This window comes from Phodopus roborovskii, unplaced genomic scaffold (genome assembly GCF_943737965.1).
Source record: "Phodopus roborovskii unplaced genomic scaffold, PHOROB, whole genome shotgun sequence".
NCBI lineage: Eukaryota > Metazoa > Chordata > Mammalia > Rodentia > Cricetidae > Phodopus > Phodopus roborovskii.
Genome location: NW_026126583.1, coordinates 3,661,407 through 3,684,487, shown reverse-complemented (window position 1 = coordinate 3,684,487; position 23,081 = coordinate 3,661,407). Strand labels below are relative to the sequence as shown.

General features: G+C 39.4%; 1 protein-coding gene across 1 annotated transcript; it reads left to right on the top strand.

Moving 5' to 3' along the window:
* The first annotated feature begins 787 nt into the window (after nt 1–787).
* Nucleotides 788–18,910, top strand: LOC127236285 (serpin B13). Its single transcript, XM_051203899.1, has 7 exons — nt 788–972; nt 1,483–1,539; nt 10,478–10,603; nt 10,964–11,081; nt 12,463–12,605; nt 12,776–12,931; nt 18,462–18,910. The coding sequence occupies exons 1-7, from the start codon at nt 808–810 to the stop codon at nt 18,861–18,863; spliced, it is 1,167 nt and encodes a 388-aa protein (XP_051059856.1). The 5' UTR covers nt 788–807; the 3' UTR covers nt 18,864–18,910.
* The last annotated feature ends 4,171 nt before the right edge of the window (nt 18,911–23,081 follow it).

Here is a 23,081-nt window from a genome sequence, read left to right as displayed (position 1 = left end):
GCCAGCTGCTTCCTTCACTTTCTTCTTATGTGGTTTTCTTTAAAAGACATTATGAAACAAATGCTAAAGAAAAAGAAATAAAGCACATTTGTACTTGTTTATTTTTGTTGAATATTAGTTGCTCTTTGAAAATTATTTTTTGTTACTTAATAACAGTAAGATTTTCACTGCAAAAAACGAAAAGTGCAAGAAAATAAAACTACACCACCTAATAATCCGTGACTATGGATACCGCACTGCTCTTTAGGAGACAATTCAGTTCATAGACTACTTTTTGTGGGGTTAGGAATCAGGGGTTAGGGGACTTAATATTTTTGCTTCTCTGGACTGTATTTGGGTCTGTTGAGACATGGGGACTGTCAGATAAGAATACAACTGTTGTTGGTATAATGAATCTGGATTGGAGAGCATTGCTTGATTGTGAGGATAATGATTTCTGCGCTTGCTGGGCAGCTGGGTAAGCTGCTCGCCAACAAGTCAAGGGTGGGTCTGTTCAGAGACGCTTATTGTAAGATGTGGAGGTGGGAAGCAGATTCTGGCTATGGATAAACAAGAGGAGAAAACCATTAGGGCATTACCCTACCTCCTGGGGAAATGAAAACTGACAACTACTGGATGGAGCTAGAGCCTCAGGTGACTTACGTCTCCTGCCATGGGAACAGGAGCAAGGATCAGGGAGCTGTTCAGAGAGGGCCCCAGACATCAGTGTTCTGGATAAATTAAGGAAGGTGTGACCACAGCATAAAGGAACCCAGTCCAGATGCTGTGTTGATTGTTATCGCTGTTCTAGATTGCTTGGAAACCATCATGGACTCACTAGGCACAGCAACGGCACAGTTCGGGTTTGATCTTTTCAAAAAGCTGGATAAAACAAATGATGGCAACGTCTTCTTTTCTCCTGTGGGCATCTCAACAGCCATTGGCATGATCCTCATGGGGACCAGAGGAGCCACTGCCTCTGAGTTACAGAAGGTGGGGAGTTTCCTTTGATTTTTCAGGCAGATTTGGTTTGGGGGTTTAACCCTCTATTCTAGCATTGAAAATGTGCTCATCTTGACATACTAGTCAGAAAACAGAAGATGAAGATGTCGAGCAATTTCAGGTCTGTCAGGAAAGGTCTCTTCCCTCTCTAGATGCCACAATAGCATTTTCTCTTTGATGCTTGGAATTCCTTTAGGTGGGAGTGTGATGAGGGTCCTTGTCAAAAGTCATTATTCTCATATATAAAGAAGGATTATGAAAGCTCAAAGCCACTGTGATCACCTATGTGATTTCTATTTGGTCTACCTGACATAAGGTAGATGAAGACTTAAGTGAGCCCATAACTAGGCTCCTTGGAAGAGATCATTGGGCAACCTAGATATTTTCCTGGTTTATTAAGGAGATTCTGCTGCCTGTACAGCCCTGAAAAGACTCGTGCCATCCATTGGCTATATGAAATTTCTCTCTATTCTGACAATGACAATGTTCTTTCTCTACCAGGTACTTTACTCTGAAAAAGGCACAGGAAGCTCCAGAATAAGGTCTGCAGAGAAGGAGGTGGGCTTGTGTTTTATACTCTAATGGGATTACTTTTGAGGTGTAGGATCAACAAAGAGACGCACTAGGAAAAACATAGAAGGTATAATACACTTCATTTACTATGAAGCAGTAGCCAAATAATATTACTTGGCATATTAGTTTATTTTCTGTTGCTATAACAATGTACCAGAGTCTGGAAGCTTTATAAATAAGAGCTGGTTTAGTTAGCTCATGGTTTTGGAGGTTGAAAGTTCTAGATTGAATGTCTTTATGTGTTTGGTTTCCATGGAGCTTTCTCTGGAACACATTATAATATAGAGGATTAGGGGATGAACACTAGTGACACACAGAAGGGGGATGGACACACAGAAGGAGATGGACACCAGTGACACACAGAAGGAGATGGACACCAGTGACACACAGAAGGAGATGGACACCGGTGACAAACAGAAGGAGATGGACACCGGTGACACACAGAAAGGGCTAAGCTTGTATGCTGGCCTTGCTTTGTAAAATCAACTCTCAGAGAACTAACTTACTTTGGGAGACTACCATTAATCTCCTCTCAGGGAGGTGCCTTTGGTGACTTAATCACCTTTCCTACAAGCTCTCGTAAGTGTTTCACTACCTCTTAACATTACTATACCAGGGTTAGACTTTTAGAACATAAACTCCCTGGAGGAAAATACCATGTCCAATCACAGCATTTGAACTGCGCACAAACAGTAAATTCTCAATAACAAGAGGAAATCATAACTTTAACAGACATCAGCCACTATGAATCCTGACACAGTGAAAAGAAGTTCTATAACAGCTGTAGAGTTACAGAGAATTGGGTCGAGTTTTGTTTTGGGCATGTTAGGACTATGGGACTCTGGAAAATCATTTCCTTTATTTAGTCCTCTGACATTTCCAATAGAATCATCTAGATCCTATATTTAACTCAGTACTGGTGGGAGCTGTAAACAATATTATTGCTAAACTGAATTTTGCCCCTTTTGCTAAAATTTTCTTAAATATTATCAGCACAGGGACAGGTCATCTTCCCGATCTAGTGTTCTGGTATTTCTTGCTTGATCTTACCAAATATGGGTGGGATGGGGCCCATTAGGTCAGGGTTAGCATCTGGAGGTGGTAAGAACTCTCAGAAGGCACAATTGCTCTGACTGTAATCACAACCCAGCACCTCTCAGAAAGTCATTCTTTCAACCTCCCAACATTGTGAGCTGTTCACTTCACAATCCCACAATGCTTGATTGTCTGGGTGGCCCGATTCCAGTTGTGAACTTGGGCTTCCTTCTATGGGATTTTTAACTGAGATAGGTTAAGTGGCTGCTCCCATGGGCACTTAATTGAAATATGCAGAGTACTTTTCTTTCTTGGCACATTAGTCCCTGCAGAACCTTCCTGCAGATTACACAAGGCATCTCATCTGGGACAGATGCCCTTATCCCAGGTGAAGAGATTTATGATTGGATGGAAGCTGCCTTTCAGCTTAGGGCAGGTATAACCTGCCCTCTTCAACCATGAGCCAGTTCTGTCCCTTCCCCAGGATGCTTTGGGAACTGAGGACACACAGAGTAGAGGTACTTATGAGACTGGAGCTGGGGCACATTCGAGAGGTCAGATAATTCCAATCTCCTCATTGCTAGATGAATAAACAGATGAGTAAAGTCCAGTGGCAGCTGATGTGTACTACTTGATGATCACATGAATTCAGAATATTCTGCACCTTTCTGGTCCAATGTTATATTAAAATCTCAAGGCTGTGAGGGAGGTAGAAGGAATAATACAATGAGTACCTCTCCCAGTGTAAGGGAAATGACACTAGTCTCCTGGTTTGTGGGTGGTGCTAAGTCAAGTGAGAACTTGAAATGCATCTGGCTTGACTTGAGATATGCTAAAGGTATAACATATTTGCTATACTTCAGGAGCTTAGTTTGAAATATCCACATAGAAATGATTAATTTTATGTGTTGTGTGTTAAAACAGTATGGTATCTGTCATATAGGAACATGTGCATTATTTTTCTTATATTTATATACTGAAATGTCATTCTAGATATTTCAGATTAGATAAAATATTAATTTCTTTATTTTGATTTCTTTGAAAACAGATTTATTGAACCATAATCCATGTATTCTGAAATTTACCTATTTCAGTTGTACAATTTAGTGGTTCTGTAAAATTACAGAATTGTGTGACCATCAGGATCACTATTAGAATATTGTTATTGCGCTAAAGTGACTCTATCTCCATAGCCATCAGTACTCATCCCCATTTCTCATTTCTCTATCTCAGCTTATCATTTCTCCTTCATCCTCAGGCCTTAAAAAGTACTTACCAACTGTTGTCTATATTAGACATGATTAAAAAAATCCCTCTGTCTGAGTCTAAACACATATCCTTTGACCAGCATTTCTCCATTGAATTCTTTCCTTTTATCTCCCCCTGGTGAACAACATTTTATTTTCTACTTCTGTGAGAACAATAATTTTTGGTTCTCCACATGAGTGGGACAATGTTTGCTTTTTTTTTTAATGCTTGACTTATTTCATGCAACATAGAATCCTCCTAGTTATTTCATGTCATCTCAAGGGACAAGATGTTTTAATGGTTGAGTTGTGTTTAATTGTGTGTATGTGTCTGACTCTGACATTTTCTTTAGCTACTTATCTGTTTTTCTTTTTTAACCTTTAAAGTATAATTACTAGGGAGCTTATATTAACACGAGGTTCACATCTGTGTGAAAATGTTAATAAAAAATCATTTATACCAAGCCATTTGCTAAAGGGACTGTACAACATTTGTCACTATTAATAGTGATTACAGGTTCATTTTATAATTTCATACAACTGTCCAAAGAGATTAATACTTAAAAATTCCATGGCCTTACAGCCCTTGGGCATCTGTGAATGCATGTACTCTGTCTTGATTTTCTGTTTCTACAATACTTTAAAATTAAACACATTTGGTTTACTAATATTTTGTTAGTTTTAAAAATGTTATGAATGATGTCAGAAATGTTTTTCTTGAACATTTTTGTTGTGTTAGCATCAAAATAACACTAGACTCTTCAAATGAACTTATTGCATATTTTAAATATGTATATTTTGTCAATTCTTCAAAAGTTTCATACATGTATACAGTGTGTTTGATCACATTCGCCCTCCCTTCTCCAAGTCCTCTTAGATTACTCCACTGGATCACTGTGACTTTAGAGAAGGCTGACTCTTCCTTCCCTAGAATCCATCAACTGTTAATAGCTTCTGAACTAGGGCTTGAGGCTTTTGAGACCCTCCCATCTCTATACTGGAACCTTGATTGACTTAACCTTGTATGGGTCTTGTGCAGACAACTACAGCTATTGTGAGTTCATGAATACAGAGGTCATGTCCTGAAGACACTTTGTTCACGGTCCTCACAACCTCTGGCTCCATTATATTAAGTAAAAAGCTGTTTACTCTAGTTATTCTCTAGAGTCCCCTTTTTTGTGACCTTGACAGTTTGGTTATGATGTGTGTCTTCAGAGGTCTTTATATCTTTATCTTGGAGATCTTTGAGTTTCTGAGTGTCCATACCCCCCTCTCTCCCTCCCTCCTTCTCTCCTTCCTTCCTCCCTCTTTTCTCCTCCCTCCATGTCTCCATTTTTATCCTTCCCCCTTTCCTCTCTCCCTTCCTTCTTTCTGTTCTTTTGTTGAGACAGGGTCTCACTATATATTCTTAGTTGGCCTGGAACTTGCTATATTAATTAACATGGTAACTTTGTACTCACGGAGATCTGCTTGGTTCTGTCTTCTGAGTGTTGATATTAAAGACATGTACCACTATGCCCAGCATGGGATATATATCTCAATAAAATTGTTGAAATGTACAAAAATCTACCAAACAAAGAAATAAACCCAAACATTATTTTTCCTGGGGATTGTCTGTGAGAAGCTTGTGTATGTAATACAGTTGGGTATTTGTAAGTTGCTACTTGGTCATTCTCCCTGTTGATTTTTAGTGCCACTGAAGGGCTCAGAGCCCAGATACCTTGTTTGTGTCATAGCTTAAATTCAGAGGAGACATAGAGGACTCCTTCCTATGGTTTCCTGAAAGTCAGAATGCTGAGCATGCTTCATTCTTCTCTTTCTCTCTTCTCCTTGGAGCAGAGTTAGGAGCAGGCTCAGCTCTGCAGTCTCCATGCTGTGTTGTTGGAATTGTGTGGGGAGTGAGTTCCAAGGACTTCCCTGTTGGTTTCAGTGTACTTCGTTTCACCTTCACTTGAACTGGTTGGGAAAATTTCCTGAGGTAACTTTGCTAGCATGAAGCCCCTTTGTAGGAGGCTTGCTGGCATCATCACTTTGTGGTTTCCTTAGTAATGATTCACACATGGTGGATGCTGTCAGATTGTTCAGCTTTGCTGTGTTTGAATGACTGTGTAGCATTCTAGGTTTATGTTTCTGTCAGCCACTGGAAGATTCTCCTCTCATGTTCTAATATCTACCGCCTTATTTTTTTTCATTTAAAAAATTACCACTATTGTCTAATCATGGATTTCTTTTATATACTGTAATTTTGATTTGTTGTAATTTTGGGATGAAACATTTATGCATTTCATGGTACAGTTTCATGAGTCACTTATCTTTCATTAAATATGTGGGTCCCAGGGATTGAACTCAAGCCAGGCTTGTTGGTGGCATTCACCTTCTCATGAACCATCTTGCAGTCCTTTTATGAGTTTTTGACATAAAATAAAAATGAAAATGGTTCTGAATTATTATATTCCATTAATAAGCTTAACAAGAATTTTTGTTTTCTTTATCTAATTTAACTATTTTACCTCAAAACCTAGTATGGATGGCTGATTAAACATTTTCGTGTTAAAAGGACTCATACTTTTCAATATTGGTGAAAATTCTCAGCCACTTAATTTTTGAATAATATAACGCCCCCATTTTCTTCACTGCCCTTTTAAAAAATGTCAGAACAATTTTTTACCAAGATTTCTTAATGCCTTTTTTTTTTTTTTTTGTCTTCTGAGGAATATGGAGACAATTGTGTAGAGTCATCTTCAGGGTCACCAATTCAGCACTGACAAGCTGTCTGACCATGGAGTGAATTTAAATGTGAATCAAATATATGAGCGTTAGTTCATCCAAACTGAAACATAGGCAATCACTTCTTTCTTAAACATGTTTTCTTTTTTCTCCCTTTTATTGAAATAGAGTCTTATACAATATATCTTGCTTACTGTTACCTTCCTCTTCTCCTCCACGCTCCTCTACACCCACCCTTCTATCCAGGTCCTCTTCTTTTTGTCTCTTATTAGAAAAGAATGGGCTAAGTTATGAAAACAACAAAACATAAGAAAGTAAAATATAGTAGAATAAAATGGAATCCTCACATAGAAGCTGAACAAAGCAAACCAACAGAAAGAAAAGAGTCCCAAGAGAAGGCACAATGATAAGAGACCAACTTAGTCACACACCCAGGAATCCTCTAAAAATACTAAACTGGAAGCCATAATATATATGCAGAACCTGGTGCAGACTTGTGTCAGCTATGAGATTTCTGTTTCAGTCTCTGTGAGTTCATATGAGCCTTGTTTCATGGATGAAGTTCCTTGTTCTCATGATGTCCGCCATCCTATGTCTCTTACATTCTTTCCGTGTCTTCTTCCTAGGGTTGTTTGAGCTCTGAAGAGAGGGATTTATTGGAGACATCCCATTTAGAGCTGGGTATTCAAAAGACTCTCTGCATAATGTCCAACAAAGGGTCTCTGTATCTGTTCCCATCTGCTACAGGGGGAAGCTTCTCTGATGTTGAATTAATAAGGCACTAGTCTAGGAGTATGGCATAATACCATTAGGAGTCATTTATTACTCCTCTGTTTAGAACAGTGGTGTTTGGTTTTACCCTAGGTCTTTAAGCTATCTATTCTTTGGTTCTTGCTCACCCAATTGTCAGCAATGGGTTCCATTTTGTGGAGTGAGCCTTAAGTCAAATAAGACATTGCTTGGCTACTCCCACAAATTCTGTTCCAACATTGCCTTAGCATACCTTACAGGCAGGACAGATTGTATGTCAAATGTTTTGTGTCTGGATTGGTGTTTATGTTTCTCTTTTGGTAGCCTGCAGTGTATCTTCCCACACTAGGGGCACTAAAACACAGGGGTGAAGTTTCCATGTTGCACCAGCTCAACTTTTCCACGTTTAATGATTTGTATGGGTGTTGTCCTTGGCGATTTGGCCCAGTGTCAGTTTGCAGAGAACACTCTATTGCCTTCGCAACAGTCTGCATTGTTTGAGGGTTAGGACACCTCTATCCAAGAGCTAAATTAATGTAACCCAGTCCTGCTACTGGAAGCCTTGCTTGGTGACAAGAGATGGACAGTTGGGACTATGTCTTCCCCATTATTAGCAGGCCTCATTAGGATTGCTTCCACATATTTTAGGGAGTTCCCACTAAACTATGATCCCATACCACCCCTCAAATGCCCTCCCTGCATTCCCGCCTTCAATGGTCTCTCCTCCCCCTTCACCTGATCCTCCTGTTCCTATCCACACCCACCCCCAGTCTAATTATAAAGTATATTCTATTTTCCTTTCCCAGGGAGACCATTCTTCCTAGCCCTTTCTTTTATACCTATCCTCTCTCAGTATATGGATTGTAGGATTGTAGGTGCGCTGTCATTTACTTAATGGCTAGTATTCACATGTAAGTGAACATTGCCATATTTACCTTTCTGAGTCTAGGTTACCTCACTTGGAATGAATTTTTCTAGTTCCATACATGAAAATTTCATGACGTAAGTTTTTTTATAAACAGCTGAGTAAATATACCACATTTTCTTGATCCATTCTTCACTTGAGGGACATCTAAGTTCTTTCCAATTTCTGGTTATTACAAATAAAGCCACTATGAGCATAGTTGAACAAGTGTCCTTGTGATAAGATGGAACATTTGTTTGGGTATTTGTCCAAGAGTGGTATAGCTGGGTCTTGAGGTAGATTGATTCCCAATCTTCTGAGGAACTACCATAAATATTCCCACAGTGGTTGTACAAGTTTGCACTCCTACCAGCAATATAGGTGTGTTTCCCTTCCCCGTTTAGACCCGAACTCCATTTTAATTGGACTATTTGGTTTGTTGATACCTAAACTCCTATGTTCTTTATATATTTTGTATATTAGCCCTTTATTGGATGTAGAGTTGGTGAAATTGTTTTTCCATTCTGTAGGCTGCAATTTTGTCCTATTGATACTTCCTTTGCCTTAAAAAAGCTTCTCAGTTTCATGAGGTCTCATTTACTGTTTATCTTAGTGCCTGTGCTATTGGTGTCCTGTTCAGGAAGTTCTCTCCTGTGTCAATGCATTCAAGGCCATTCCCCACTTTCTTTCCCATTTGGTTCAGTATATCTGGTTTTATCTTGAGTTTTCTTTTTATCTACTTGGACTTAAGTTTTATGCAGGATGATAAGTATGGAACTATTTGCATTCTTCTACATGTAGCCATTCAGTTTTTACTAGCGTCGTTTGTGGAAGATGCTGTATTTTATACATGTTTTCAAGGACCAGCATCCTCTAGAAAATTTTTCTGTATGGTAGAGCTGATGTGAACACCTAAATGTTTATGTCTGTGTTGTGGCTGTTTGCTATTTTCCTATGAGTTTGATTTGGGACTTGTTTCTTCACAACATATAATTCTGGAACATGATCTTGTATTTGGTTGATGACCTTAGGGACACAGTCAAGCCTGTAATGTAGTCAGTTTTGTGATGAAGATATCATGTTCACTTCTGGAATAGGATGTTGGGATTTTACAAACTCAAGGCCACTACCAAGATAGTGTAAACTAAAATCCCAAGCCTGTTTGAAAACAGGGTTTTCTTCTTTTCCCTTGTTTGTAGGTCAGCTTAGTCACAAATGACTCACTAGGAAATTAATGCACATTGAGCTCTTAATTCCCGCAGGGTGTGATGCACCTGACCTGTTCACCACATGCCCCTACCAACCCAAGTAGCCAGAAACTGATTGCTAGCCACTTAGTCTCATAACAGCAAGGAGGCGGCAAAGGTCAGCTGTATAGATAGTGCCAGAGCAGTGTGGATATGCATTTTCAATTCAAATGTCTTCAAATAGTTATTAATTATTTACAAAAGTCAGCTGTCTATGTTTTTCTGGGTCTGTGGTAGGCAGTTGGGCATGAGAAATGAAAATAAGAGACACAATGGAGAACTGAATAAACCTTTAGGCATTGTGTTGTACAAGAAATGGGTTTTCAGTTCTCATGTGGCACCAGGAGTAGACCACTCACTTCAGAACTAAGCTGTCCTCTCTTTGCATCATCTGTGAATTAAAACAACTGGACTCCACTCAACAGGTTATGAGGCAATATTCTTCTCTGTTCTAATGTGTTCTGGCTTACCCAGCTTTGCCACACAATGTCTATAGCACAAGACCAACAACTGGTACACCCTATAGAAGATACCCAGAAGATTTTGGTAATTTTTTTTTAAAAAAAAACATGACAAATTTAATTTTAGTTCAATTTGCAGCTCTGGTAAATAACTGCTTACTTGATGAAGAATCACTTTTATTATTCGCTGTTTAAAACAGAAATATCCAAGTGTTAGTGGTGAGAAATTATCTGGGGGATCATTTACATTTCTCAAGTGATTGAGTCTGTGGGTAGATAAAAACAAATGTATGAATCACTTAGTGAGACTCAAATCCATAACCAGATCTGTGGTGTTGGGGCTGCTGGAGGCTTCTCTGTGAAGTTCTGATTGGATATGACTAGCTTCTGGGATTGTATAAAGCCAGATGACATCCAGATACCAATGGACATTTCTAATTTACTCTCAGATTTGCTCACCAGATGAAGGGCTCTAGCCACAACCCTTTGGAAGAGAATCTAGGCTGGCTTTTTCCAAGATAACCCACTGAGTTTTTATCTTCATTTTTGAAGATTGAGAAGACAGAAGTCCATGATCAATTCCAAAAGCTTTTGACTGAAATAAGAAAATTCCCTAGTGGTTATGAACTGAACATAAGCAACAGGCTGTTTGGAGAGAAAACATACCTCTTCCTTCAAGTAAGTTCTGTTGTGTCTGCCATATGTATGAGTGATGACAAAAAATGGCCAATATCCCTTTTAGGACTGAGTCCTGGGGCCATGCTGCCAAGTTGGCTGCTTGCCATGGTCCTGCTTTACTAGTCTTTCTTGCGTGCTTTGCAGACATGCAGTTACTTTATGAATTTAGGGAGCCTATATCTGACTTTTGCTTTAATCACATTGCACCTACATGACAGCCCACGGAGGGAGTGAGGACCTAAAAAATTCAAATTTTGACAGTAGTTTTTCCTAATAAACAGATACATTTATTAGCATGTATTTGGACTTGATAAATAAATTCTTCAATCTCTTTCTATTTCTCCCCTGTCTCTCCCAAAGAAATACATAGATTATGTTGAAAAATATTACCATGCATCTCTGGAACCTGTTGATTTTATAAATGCTGCAGATGAAAGTCGAAAGAAGATTAATTCCTGGGTTGAAAGCCAAACAAATGGTATTGTATGGATAGATTTTTCGACACAAAGCATTTTGTGATTACCAGCTGTGACCAAAGCTTTGGACTTGTGGCTGTATAGATGAGCTTTGGAAGGCGCTAGAGATGGGTACAGACCAAGATATGCATACAGGTTGGATGGAGTACTTCAGGGGATGGATGGTTTTAGAATGCAGGAAGAGATGCAACAGTGGGAGTTGCTTGCACAAGCTGTGAATCACATTACCTTTACGGTACTCGGGCTGGCATCATGCTTGTCTTTAGCTTATTCTTTGCGATAATAGCTTTTCTTTCTGAGTCTGGAGCTCTGACGGCAAATGGCATAGAGTCTTCACTCTCTTTGTTAGGTGAGGCACACATAGCTCTGTTTGCTTCTTGCAGCTAGGGCCACTCTCTAGCACTTGAGCATCTTGTAGGGATGATTTGAGGACTATCTCCCCGACCTTCCTCTCATCATTCTCTTTTAGGAGTCAAACATATTAGACATATTAGAGAAATATTAAGATGAAAATACTGCTTGGGGAGAAATAGGTAATATCTACAGTTTCCTATTGCCACTATTAATGAGATTTGTCATGACAGTGACATGACATGTTTTTCTTTGTATTTTATTTAAAGAAAGAAATAAAACAACCAGAAAACATGGGCATATGGAAAGCCTCACTAACAGAATTTTTCAGTATTTAGTGTAGTGTGAACTGAACAAGAATCCAAAATACAAGTTTCTGGGACTGAGGAGATGTACAAACCAGAGTTAAGACCCCAGAGCTTATGTAAAAGCTGAGCATAGATGTGATGATCATTGGGGGCTTCAGGATGGAAAGATGTAGACATTTTCTGGCCAGCTAGCCTCCTTAAATTCGTGAATTCCTGGTTCAGGGAGCATCTTTGTCAAGGTGGTGTATGACAGAGGGAGGCAATTTGATGTTGAACTTTGGTGTGCACAGGTGAGTACCCCCTCATACATACACTTCAAATTCTGTTTCTTATAAATCATTTCTGAATCACAAGGGAAGAATAAAATCTGAAACAGTGCAGAAGGCATGCCAGGTAAAAATAACATGTATATACATGTTAAAGCACTTATTCATTTAAGCAACTCCAAGAGGCATGTTATGTTTCTATTTTGTAAATGTGGAAACTGAGGCACAGATTGTATAAATAAGTTGCCAAAGATTTCTTAGTTGATACTAAGTACAACTTCATGGAAACAGAGACTATATGAGAATTTCCCTGTTGACTGCCAGCAAATCCTTGGTGCACAAGGTGTTGACTTGCTGCAGTGTTAATGGCTGTCCAAGTCCACCTGCGTCCATACCCGACACACATATAGTTTGCGAATTGCAAGATGGACCAGTCTTTTCTGTTTCTCTGTTTTCAGAAAAAGTCAAGGACCAGTTTCCAGAAGGCTCTTTTAACAGCTCTACCAAGCTGGTGCTCATTAATACCGTTTATTTTAAAGGCCTGTGGGACAGGGGGTTTAAGAAAGAACACACCAAGGAGGAGGACTTCTGGCTGAATAAGGTATGGTCCTTTATATGTGTGGTCTGTTCACATCTGGCACATGCAGTCATTTAGTTAAAATTCAGTAACTCAGATCCTTGACGCTATTGGAAGCTGTATTATTTTCACTGGCTACTTGGGTGCCATGTGATTTCGGTATTAATGTGTTTGCCTCTGCTTATTCGTTGCAGAGCACAAGTAAACCTGTGCAGATGATGACCCAGTGTGGCTCTTTCAGCTTCAGACTCTTAGAGGACCTGCAGGCCAAAATTGTGGGCATTCCATATAAAAACAACGACCTCAGCATGTTTGTGCTTCTGCCCAATGACATAGATGGTCTGGAGAAGGTAAATCTTGGCATTTCCTGGCCTATACCATTTTTTAAAAACATTCTATATTGGATCCTTTGTACTGGGGAACCTGGGAACAGGGCTTCTGAACAGAATTTGATGCCTAGCTATGCCACTTGGGAAGCATTTCTCTGTGAAAGTGGCTACCAGCTGATCTCTATTGAGGAATAGACTTTGTTGAGAATAACTAGACTGCAGTTGTGTTGAGCTGAGCAAAATGAATATTTTAAGTAGTGTAGGTTCTAAGGAATCTATACCATTTTGAGGAGTCATTAATGTCTATGAACTCTTTGCCTGGAAAACCATATTGCATATATATGGAACTTTTGCATGCAGTTTAGCAAAGTCCTTGGATTTTGAATTTATTCTTTGAACCTTATTCTTGACGTAGGTCCACCCATTTCTTTTCAAAACAATTACAAGGCTAGTGTTTTGTATTCTGGACACCAGGAATATGTAGTTTCAAATACATATTTTTAAAGTTGTTTTAAAACTACAAACCCTCCTAACTTCCTTGTTCTTCAGCATTCTCATCTGTGAAATTGGCCTCCCTGGGACTTGATAGGTGACATTTTCTGGTGGCTCAGGAAGTGCAGCCTAGAACACATGGATTGCATAGGAGGCATTCAGTAAACTTAATTTGTGCTATGGGGCTTTGCTCACAGCTTTATAAGTTGGAACAAAGTGAAACATGTATTGGAGCTTTACACACACACACACACACACACACACACACACAGAGAGAGAGAGAGAGAGAGAGAGAGAGAGGAGAGAAAGAGAGAAATACACACACACACACAGAGAGACAGAAAGAGAGAGAGAAAGAAACACACACACACACAAACACACACATACACACATTCTGATACTAAAGCATCTTTCTGGGCATCACTGAAATGAGGTGAATCAGGAGAAAACTGGCTTTGTTAGTCATATCAGCAGTTCCAACATTGAATACAGTAAGGAAGGTGCCTAGTTTGAAATTCATAGCAATTGCTAATTATTTTCTTTTTTATTAATTTATTTTTTACATTCCAATCCCAGTCCCCCCCTCTTCTCCTGCTTCCCCCCTATACCCCTCCACTTCCAATCTACTCCTCAGAGAGGGTAAGGCCTCCCCTAGGAAGTCTACTAAGTCTATCCCATCATCTTGTTGAGGCAGGACCAAGGCAGCTCTCCACCCCCCAAACCCCTGTGTCTAGGCTGAGCAAGGTATCTCTCCATACAGAATGGACTCCACTAAGTCAGTTTGAGCGTTAGAGTTAGATGTTGGACGCACTGCCAGTGGCCTCATATATTGTACCAGTTGCATCATTGTCACCTATATTAAGGGAATTTAGTTCGGTCTTACGCAGGTTCTGCATTTGTCAGATCTGAGTCAGTGATCTCTCACTAGCTCGGGTCAGCTGATTCTATGGGTCTCCCCATCATGGTCTTGACTCCTTTGTTCATATTGTCGCTCCTCCCTCACTTGAATTGTACTCCAGGATCTTGGCCCATTAGTTAATTGTGGATTTCTGCATCTGCTTCCATATTTGGAAGAGGGTTCTAGCTTCTCTGGGGGTTGTGGATTGTAGGCTGGGTATCTTTTGCTTTATGTCTATATTCTTTTGTGTTTGGGTGGAATGTTCTTTACCTTTCTGTTAAGTTCATTTGAGTCATAACATCTGTTAGTTCCATTATTTCTCTGTTAAGCTTCTGCCTGGCAGATCTGTCAAGTGGTAAGAATGTGGTGTTGAAGTTTCCCACTAGCAGTGTTTATGGCTTGATTTAAATTTCAGGAATCTTTCTTTTACAAGTGTTGGTACCTTGTATTTGGGGCATAGATGTTCAAAATAGAGATTTCCTCTTGATGGATTTTTCTTGTAGTGAATATGAAATGCTCTTCTTTAACTTTTTTGATTGATTTTAGTTTGAAGTCTAATTTGTTAGATATTAGAATAGCTACCCCAGCTTGTTTCTTGGGTCCATTTAGTTAAAATTCCCAACCCTTTACTCTGAGGTAATAATGTCTGTTTGTGAGTTTGAGGTATGTTTCATATATCCTGAAGGATGGAATCCTGTGTTTGTATTCAGTCTGTTAGCTTCTGTCTTTTTATAGGTGAACTGAGACCATTTATATTAATGAGCAGTATTGCTAGCTCATGTTATTTTAGTTTTTGTTGGTGGTGATGGCACTGTGTGTTCAGTTACCTTCTTCCGTATTTCCTGCTGTAAGCTCATCTATTTCCTGTGTTCTTGTGGACATAGATGATTTCCTTGGTCTGGCATTTTCCTGATAGTTCCTTCTGTAGGGCTGGGTTTGTGGATAGGTATTTTTTAAATTTGGTTTTTATCATGGAATATATTATTTTCTCCATCTATGGTTATTGAAAATTTTGCTGGGCTGGCATCCATGGTCCCTTAGTGTGTGGATAATCTGATCAGGACCTTCTGGCTTTCATTGTTTTAATTGATAAGTCAGGTGTAATTCTGATAGGCCTGTCTTTATATGTTACCTGGCCTATCTCCTTTGCAGCTTTTAATATTTGTCCTTTATTCTGTATGTTCATTGTTTTGATTATTATGTGGCTAGGGGACCTTTTTTTGGACAAGTCTATTTGGTGTTCTGTCTTTTGTATTTTCTTTTTTTTTAAATAATTTTTTAAATTTAAATTTGAAACAAGCTTGTTTCACATGTCAATCTTAGTTACCGCATCCTCCTGCCCTCCCCACCAACCCTCATCCCATTTCCTTTCTGCTCCCCAGGGAGGGTGAGGCCTTCCATAGGGAGTCTTCAAAGTTTCTCATTTTGTTTGCAGCAGGGCCTAGGCCCTCCCCCATCTGTCTAGGCTGAGAGAGTATCCCTCTGTGTGGAATGGGCTCCCAAAGTCCATTCATATACGAGGGATAAATACTGATCCACTACCAGAGGTCCCATTGACTTCCCAGTCCTCCTAACTGACACCCATGTTCAGGGGGTCTGGGTTGGTTCTATGCTGACTTGAGTCCATGAGCTCCTCCTTGTTCAGGACAGCAGTTTCTATGGGTTTCTCTGGTCAGGTCTTGACTCTTTTGCTCATCACTCCTCCTTGTCTGCAACTGGATTCCAGGAGTTCGGCTTACTGTTTAGCTGTGGATGTCTGCTTCTGCTTCCATCAGCTACTAGATGAGAGCTCTAGGATGGCATATAAGGTAGTGACCAATCTCATTATTGGGGAAGGGTATTTAAGGTAGCTTCTCCAGTATTACTTCAATTGTTAGTTGGGGTCATCCTTGTAGATCTCTGAACATTTCCCTAGTGCCAGATTTCTCTTAAAACCTATAACAGCTACCTCTATTATGGTATCTCTTTTCTTGCTCTCCTCTATTCTTCCCAAGACTCAATCTTCCTGCTCCCTCATGTCCTCTCCCCTTCTCTTCTTCTCTTCTCTTTCTTATAACTCCTTTTCCTTTCCCTGCATGCTTCCAATTGCTCAGGAGATCTTGTCCCTTTCCCCTTCTGTGGGGGACCATGTATGTCTCTTGTAGGGTTCTTGTTTCCGAGCTTTTCTGTCGGTGTGGATTGTAGGCTGGTAATCCTTTGCTTTATGTCTAAAAGCCATATATAAGCCATATATGAGTGAGTACATAATGTACTTGTCTTTTTGTGACTGTGTCACCTCACTCAGGATGGTTTCTTCTGGTTTCATCCATTTGCCTGTCAATTTCAAGATTCCAGTGTTTTTTTTTTTTTTTTTTTTTTTCTGCTGAGTAGTACTTCATTGTGTAATTGTACCACAGAACTGGGGACTGTGCACAGGGTAACATCATGCCTCTTATATTTTCATAGGCCTTTCCTTCTTTTGTTTGGGAAAGGTTTCTTCTATGATTTTGTTGAATTTATTTTCTGTGCCTTTGATTTGGACTTCTTCTATCCCCATTATTCTTAGGTTTGGTCTTTTCATGGTGTCCCATATTTCCTGCATGTTTTGTATTAAGGATTTGTTGGATTTAAAATTCCCTCTTACCAATGAATTTATCACATTTTCAACATCTAAGAGTCTTCCATCTCTTGCATTCTGTTCCTTATGCTTGCATTTGTGGTTCCTGATCATTTACTCAACTTTTCCATTTCCAGAATTCCCTCAGTTTATGTTTTCTTTATTGCTTCTATTTCAATTTTCAAGTCTTGGACTTGTTTGATTGTGTTTTCTTTAAGGGATTTGTCAATATCTTCCGTTTTTTTATTTGTGTTTTCCTCCATTTCTTTAAGGGAATTTTCATTTCCTCTTTAAAGGCCTCAATTATCCTCATAAAGTTATTTCTTAGGTCATTTTCTTCTTCATCTGTGTTTGGATGTTCAGGTCTTGCTGTTGTGGTACCACTAGTTTCCAGTGGTGTCATATTGCTCTTTATATTTTTGAGTGTCTATACATTTCTTCCTCTAATTGGTATAGGTGGAGCTTGTGATTCAGGGCTTCTCTCTCCAGTTGGTATAGTTGGGGGTTTGGGCTCCATTAACTACTCCTTCAGGCACAAGTAGAGCAGAGTTTCTGGTGAAAATTCTTTGTGGTGGAAGTAGGCCAGTGCTTAGGTGGTCACTCCTTGAAGTATAGGTGGTGTTACAGGTCTGGTGGACACTCCTGCTGTTGGAGGCATAGATGGGGATGAGGGTTCAGTGGTCCATGTACTAGCAGATCATCTCCAACCAAGAAATGTCAATGGATGCTGGCTAGGAAACAGGTTCTCTTTCCCAGAGGAATTTCGGGAAGCTACTGCTGGAATCCACTACTGTCTTTCTCCTGGAAATCATTCCTTGATTCTGGGGCTGAGGCTGGGACCTCCCTCTGACCCTGTTCCCAGGTCTGAGGTTCATGGCTCCCATCATACTGCTTAGTGCCTGAAGCTTGTACCTCCCTCTGATGCTGCTGATCCAGGCCTACCTCTAAAGATGCTCCTGGGTCTGAGGCTCATGACTCAATGCTGCTCTGGGCCTGAAGCTCCAGCCTTCATCTGATGGGCTTCTGGGCTGGGATTCGGGCCTCTCACTGAAGCTGCTCTGGGCCTGAAGCTTCAGCCTACATATAACTCTGCTCCCAGTTAATTTTCTTTCTGCAGAATTTATCACCTTATATTGGAATGCTTCATACACATTAAATGTCTGTAATGGGGATGGATAGCGTTGACTGTTGTCTAACACATAGCAACTTGACAGTATTGTTAGCTAACTCTATCAGCTTATGAGACATGTGGTGTGAAGTTAAATACAATAAAATAGATATTCACTGTGAGTACATATATTCATACATGTATAGAAACTAGAAGAGAGCAGAAATTGAAATGAAGAATTTTAAATATCTTGTTTTTAGTTTGAAAAATTCTCCTCATGCTATATACAGACACTGTAATATAGGGAAATATAGTAGAGAATATCAGACAACAGTCTTATGTAGACAACAGACTGAATTGGAAATTCTGCATTTGTTATTAACAGTAATACTTTCTGGCTGGTTGGAGCCAGTGTGCAGCTTTTAATATGTTCTTGCATTTCTTTTTCCAACTGTAGATAATCGATAAACTATCCCCTGAGAAGTTGCTAGAGTGGACCAGCCCCGGACACCTGGAGCAAAGGAAAGTGGACCTGCGCCTGCCTCGCATGCAGGTGGAAGAGAGCTATGAGCTACAGCCCGTGCTGGAAGCTATGGGCATGCGCAGTGCCTTCAGAGCGCATGCAGACTACTCAGGAATGTCTGCTCACTCCGGGCTGCACGCCCAGAAGTTTCTGCACAGGTCCTTCGTGGTGGTGACTGAGGAAGGTGTTGAGGCCACTGCAGGCACTGGCATGGGCTTCATGGTCTCGTCAGCTGCAGGCAGTGAGCTTGTGCACTGCGACCACCCGTTCTTGTTCCTCATCAGGCACAGACAGTCCGACAGCATCCTCTTCTTCGGCAGATATTCTTCTCCCTGAGATGATGAAGCTGGGACTTGGCTCCAACAAGCGGCGCTCGGGGTTGACAGACCATGGGATCCTGTGCTTCTGAGTTTGATGCACTCTGACTTCAGACACAATGACAGCAATAGCATATTTTCATAATTTGTTTGAAAGAGACCCCGGTTGTGTGTATGCCACGCAGGAGTTCAGTCAGTTCCAGCTCAGTTCTCCTCTGATTTCCTTTGAAAGTTTCTTTTGTGCACTGAGAGGGAGAATTGCTTTTTTTTATTTTTTTTTAAATAATTATGGACTCGATGGAGGAACTTTAGGGTTCATCCAGTTCTGGTATTTTGGCATATTATAAACACAAGTAAAATAAAAATAATAAATTACTCCGCTCACATGTTTCTTTTTCCCTTTCCTAATAGATACTGAGGGCCTGAACTCAGGAGAGAGAATTTGGAACTGTATCAATGGAATACAAGTCAAATGCCAGAATTAAACAACAGTATGTCAGACAGAGATTTCCTTGTTTCCATCCTCTATTCACATTATCTCCCTTATGTTCATTTCAGAATCAGTTTGGTATCAGAAACAATGGCCAAGGTAAATGTATCTGATCAGAACTGCTACCCCATTACTCTTTGAGGTTTTAGAAAGAAATTATTTGGACTATCCTTTAGAAGAGTGGTCCTTTCCTTTCTTTGCCCTCATGAATTTTTCTGTTGGATTCTTGACTGAGGGATGGCTATTGCCAGATGACATTTCCTTTTAAAATTTTTTCTTCTTTTATTATTGAGATTATATATAGTATTTCTCCCTTCCATCCCTCCAAACCCTTTTATATACTCTCCTTACTCTCAAATCCACAGCCTCCCTTTTCATTTGTTACATACATATATGTACATGTATATACATTCCTAAATATAACTTAGTCTATATAATGCCATTCATACGTATGTTTTATGGTGTTGGGTAATATCAGTTGGTGGGCTTCCCTGGAGATGATTATCTCTCCCCTCTTATTGTCCCTTATTTCACTGTGATTATTTTAGGGCTGAGATCTCATGGGCTTCCCCTGTCTGCTTTGACATGTTTATTGATAACCAGATGACATTTTCTTAAAGTTGCCTTTGAGAAGCTCTATGTAGTTTGCTATCACCACACTTCAGACATGCCCACGCTTCAGTTTTTCAGTTCTATCGGTTTAGTAAGGTCACATTGCTGACTTATTTAATTTTTTTCCTTTAAGCTATCATTACACAGGTTATGCATTCATTGATTTTTTTTTTTGGTCAATTTTTATGGTTGCTCATCTATCATCATAAGCCAGTTTTGGATCATTTCCTCCACCTAAAATGCTTCTACCTAGCTGTCCTCACCTCCAACCACATGTAGTCACACTTTTCTCTGGCTTTGTAGCTTCTTGATTTCTATGTCTCACATAAGCAGACTCACAACAGATTATATTTCATGCATGGCTTCTTTCATCTAATAGAATGTTTTTGTCAGGCTCATACTTCTGTAGTATGTGTTAATTTTTCATCTCCCTATATTGATAAATAGTATTCTGTTTCATGGGAAAGATTCCTTTTATTTATCCATTTGCCAGCCGATAATTTGCTTATTTCCAAATTTTGGCCATTATGAATATTACCTTATGAATATTCATATGAAGATGTTTACAAGTATATATGTTTTTCGCTTGAGTAGACTCATGGGATAGAATTGTTGGGTTATGCAATAACATGTTCGGCTTTTGAACAAACCATCAAACAGTTTCCCGGTGTGGGTATCATTTCACATTCCTACTAGAAGAGCATAAGGATTCATTGTTTTCACATGTTTTCTGGCATCAGTATTGCTTCTTGATAGTTGGTGTCTTACCTTTGTGTGTGACATGTTCCATAATGACTTTTTCTTGCATTTCTCTAATGATTTATTAAAGCAAGAATTTCCCCTATGTACATTTGGCTATTTGTATGCCTTCTTTATTGAAACGTGTAATAAAAAAATGGTCATTTTAAACAGGTAGCTTAACTTCTTGTCTTATTATGGAATTGATAAACTTATACTCCTGATATAAGTTCTTTATAAAATATGTAATAGATGAATATCACCAAACCCTATGGCTTCTTTTAGGTTTCTCATTAAAGTCCTTTAAAATATATATTAGCTCTCTCGACCTTTCTTTGTGTTCAATTTTATCTTCAAACCGATATTGGCTCCCTCTTTTATGTTCTCTCTCTCTGTCTCTGTCTCTGTCTCTCTCTTTCCTATCTTCTATTCCTAACCAGGCTCAATATTCCTGGTCGCACATGTTTTCCTTTCCTCCCCCTCATTTTCTTCTACTTCTCTCTCCATTCGCTGTCCTCCCCCACTTCAGCTGAGCTCTGGGGGACTTGTCCCTTCCCAGTTCTGTGAGGGACTTTATATGAATCTCTTAGAATACACCTTGTATCCTAGTTCGTCTGGTGGTGTGAATTATAAGCTGGTGATCCTTTGCTCTAGGTCTAAAATCCATATATGAGTGAGTACATACTGTGTTCCTCTTTTTGTGACTGGATTACCTCATTCAGGATGGTTTCTTCAAGTGCCATCCACTTGCCTGCGAATTTCAAGATACCATTATTTTTTTCTGCAGAGTAGTATTCCATTGTGTAGATGTGCCACATCTTCATTAACCATTCTTCAATTGAGGGGCATCTAGGTTGCTTCCAGGTTCTTGCTATTACAAATAGTGCTGCTATGAACATAGTTGAACAGATGTCTTTGCTGCATGGATGTGAATCCTTTGGGTATATGCCTAAGAGGGGGATTGCCGGGTCCTGTGGTAAACTAATTCCCATTTTCCTGAGGAACCGCCATACTGATCTCCAAGATTGCTGTATGAGTTTGTACTCCCACCAAAAAAAAAAAAAAGAATATATATATATATATATGTGTGTGTGTGTATATATATATATGCTTTTAAAGATGTAATTTAATATAAGCATTCATTACTTTTAAATCATTTTAATATCTCTGAAAGAAACACCAAGCATATTAATATTCATTTCCTATTCCTTTGTCCATTAACTAAAGCAACCATTACTCCGTGTCTGGTCTATGGATTTGCTTACTCTGGACACATGGCATAAGTGACATTGTGTAATAGACTGTCTTTTGCTATTTGGTTCTTTGTTACCACAACAATTTAAGACTCATCCAGGTCATTTAATATATCAGTGCTTAGCTCTTTATTATGTTTAATATTTCATACAGGTGTACCCGATTTTGTTTAGCCATTCATCAGTTGATAAACATTTACCTTTGAATTATCAGCTATTATTAATAATACTGATAGGGACATTTTGGGCATACTGTTTTTCCCCCCATGAACATATGCTGGGCCATATGCCATCCTTATGTTTACTATTTTGAGGAAATGCTTAATTTTCCTACTTTACAATCCTCAACCAAGAATAATAGATTTAATTTAGGCATGGTGGTGCACACCTGAATTCGGCACTGGGAAAGCTGAGGCAGGCAGACCTCTGAGAGCTGAGGCCAGTGGGATGCTATCTAAAAATTAAAACATAAAAAGATTTATTTTCTCTACATCTTTGTCAATATTTATAATCTTTAAACAAGTCTATTCTAGAGAATGATATTGTATCTTGCCATAGTTTCTTTCCTTCCTTCCTTCTTTCCTCTCTTCATCCCCTCCCTCCCTGTCTCCCTCCTTCTCTCTCTCTCTCTCTCTCTCTCTTTCTCTCTCTCTCTCTCTTTCTATTTTTGAGACAGGGTCTCTCTACATAACACTGGCTGCCCCAGTACTCACCTTGGGGGCCAATTCCACATACAGCGATACTCCCTCATTCTAGACACATGGGGGGGGGGCTAGGCCTTGCTCCAAATGATATGAGAGACCTTGAAGATTCCCCACGGAAGGCCTCACCCTCCCTAGGGAGCAGAAAGGGAATGGGATGGGGGGTTGGGAGGGGGACAAGAGAGGTGGGGAGGGTGAGGGATCTGGGTTTGACATGTAAAACAAGCTTGTTTCAAATTTAAATAAAAATATTAACATACAAATATATTTTTTTCTTTTGTGCTCTCATTCTTTCCTTTGATTTATATTGCTATTTGTCAGTGGTGAGTGTTTTAATCCTCAAATGTCAAATAGCTCTTTGTTTATTTAGCAATTTCATTTTTTGATAAATATGTCTATGTGATAAGTATGTTTATTCAGCATACATGCCTTCTGATACTGTT

Coding starts and splice junctions, on each gene's coding strand:
- LOC127236285 (XM_051203899.1), top strand. CDS start 808: ATGGACTCACTAGGCACAGCAACGGCACAGTTCGGGTTTGATCTTTTC. Junction 10,604..10,963: donor AAACATACCTCTTCCTTCAA/GTAAGTTCTGTT, acceptor TCTCTCCCAAAG/AAATACATAGATTATGTTGA. Junction 12,606..12,775: donor AGGACTTCTGGCTGAATAAG/GTATGGTCCTTT, acceptor TATTCGTTGCAG/AGCACAAGTAAACCTGTGCA.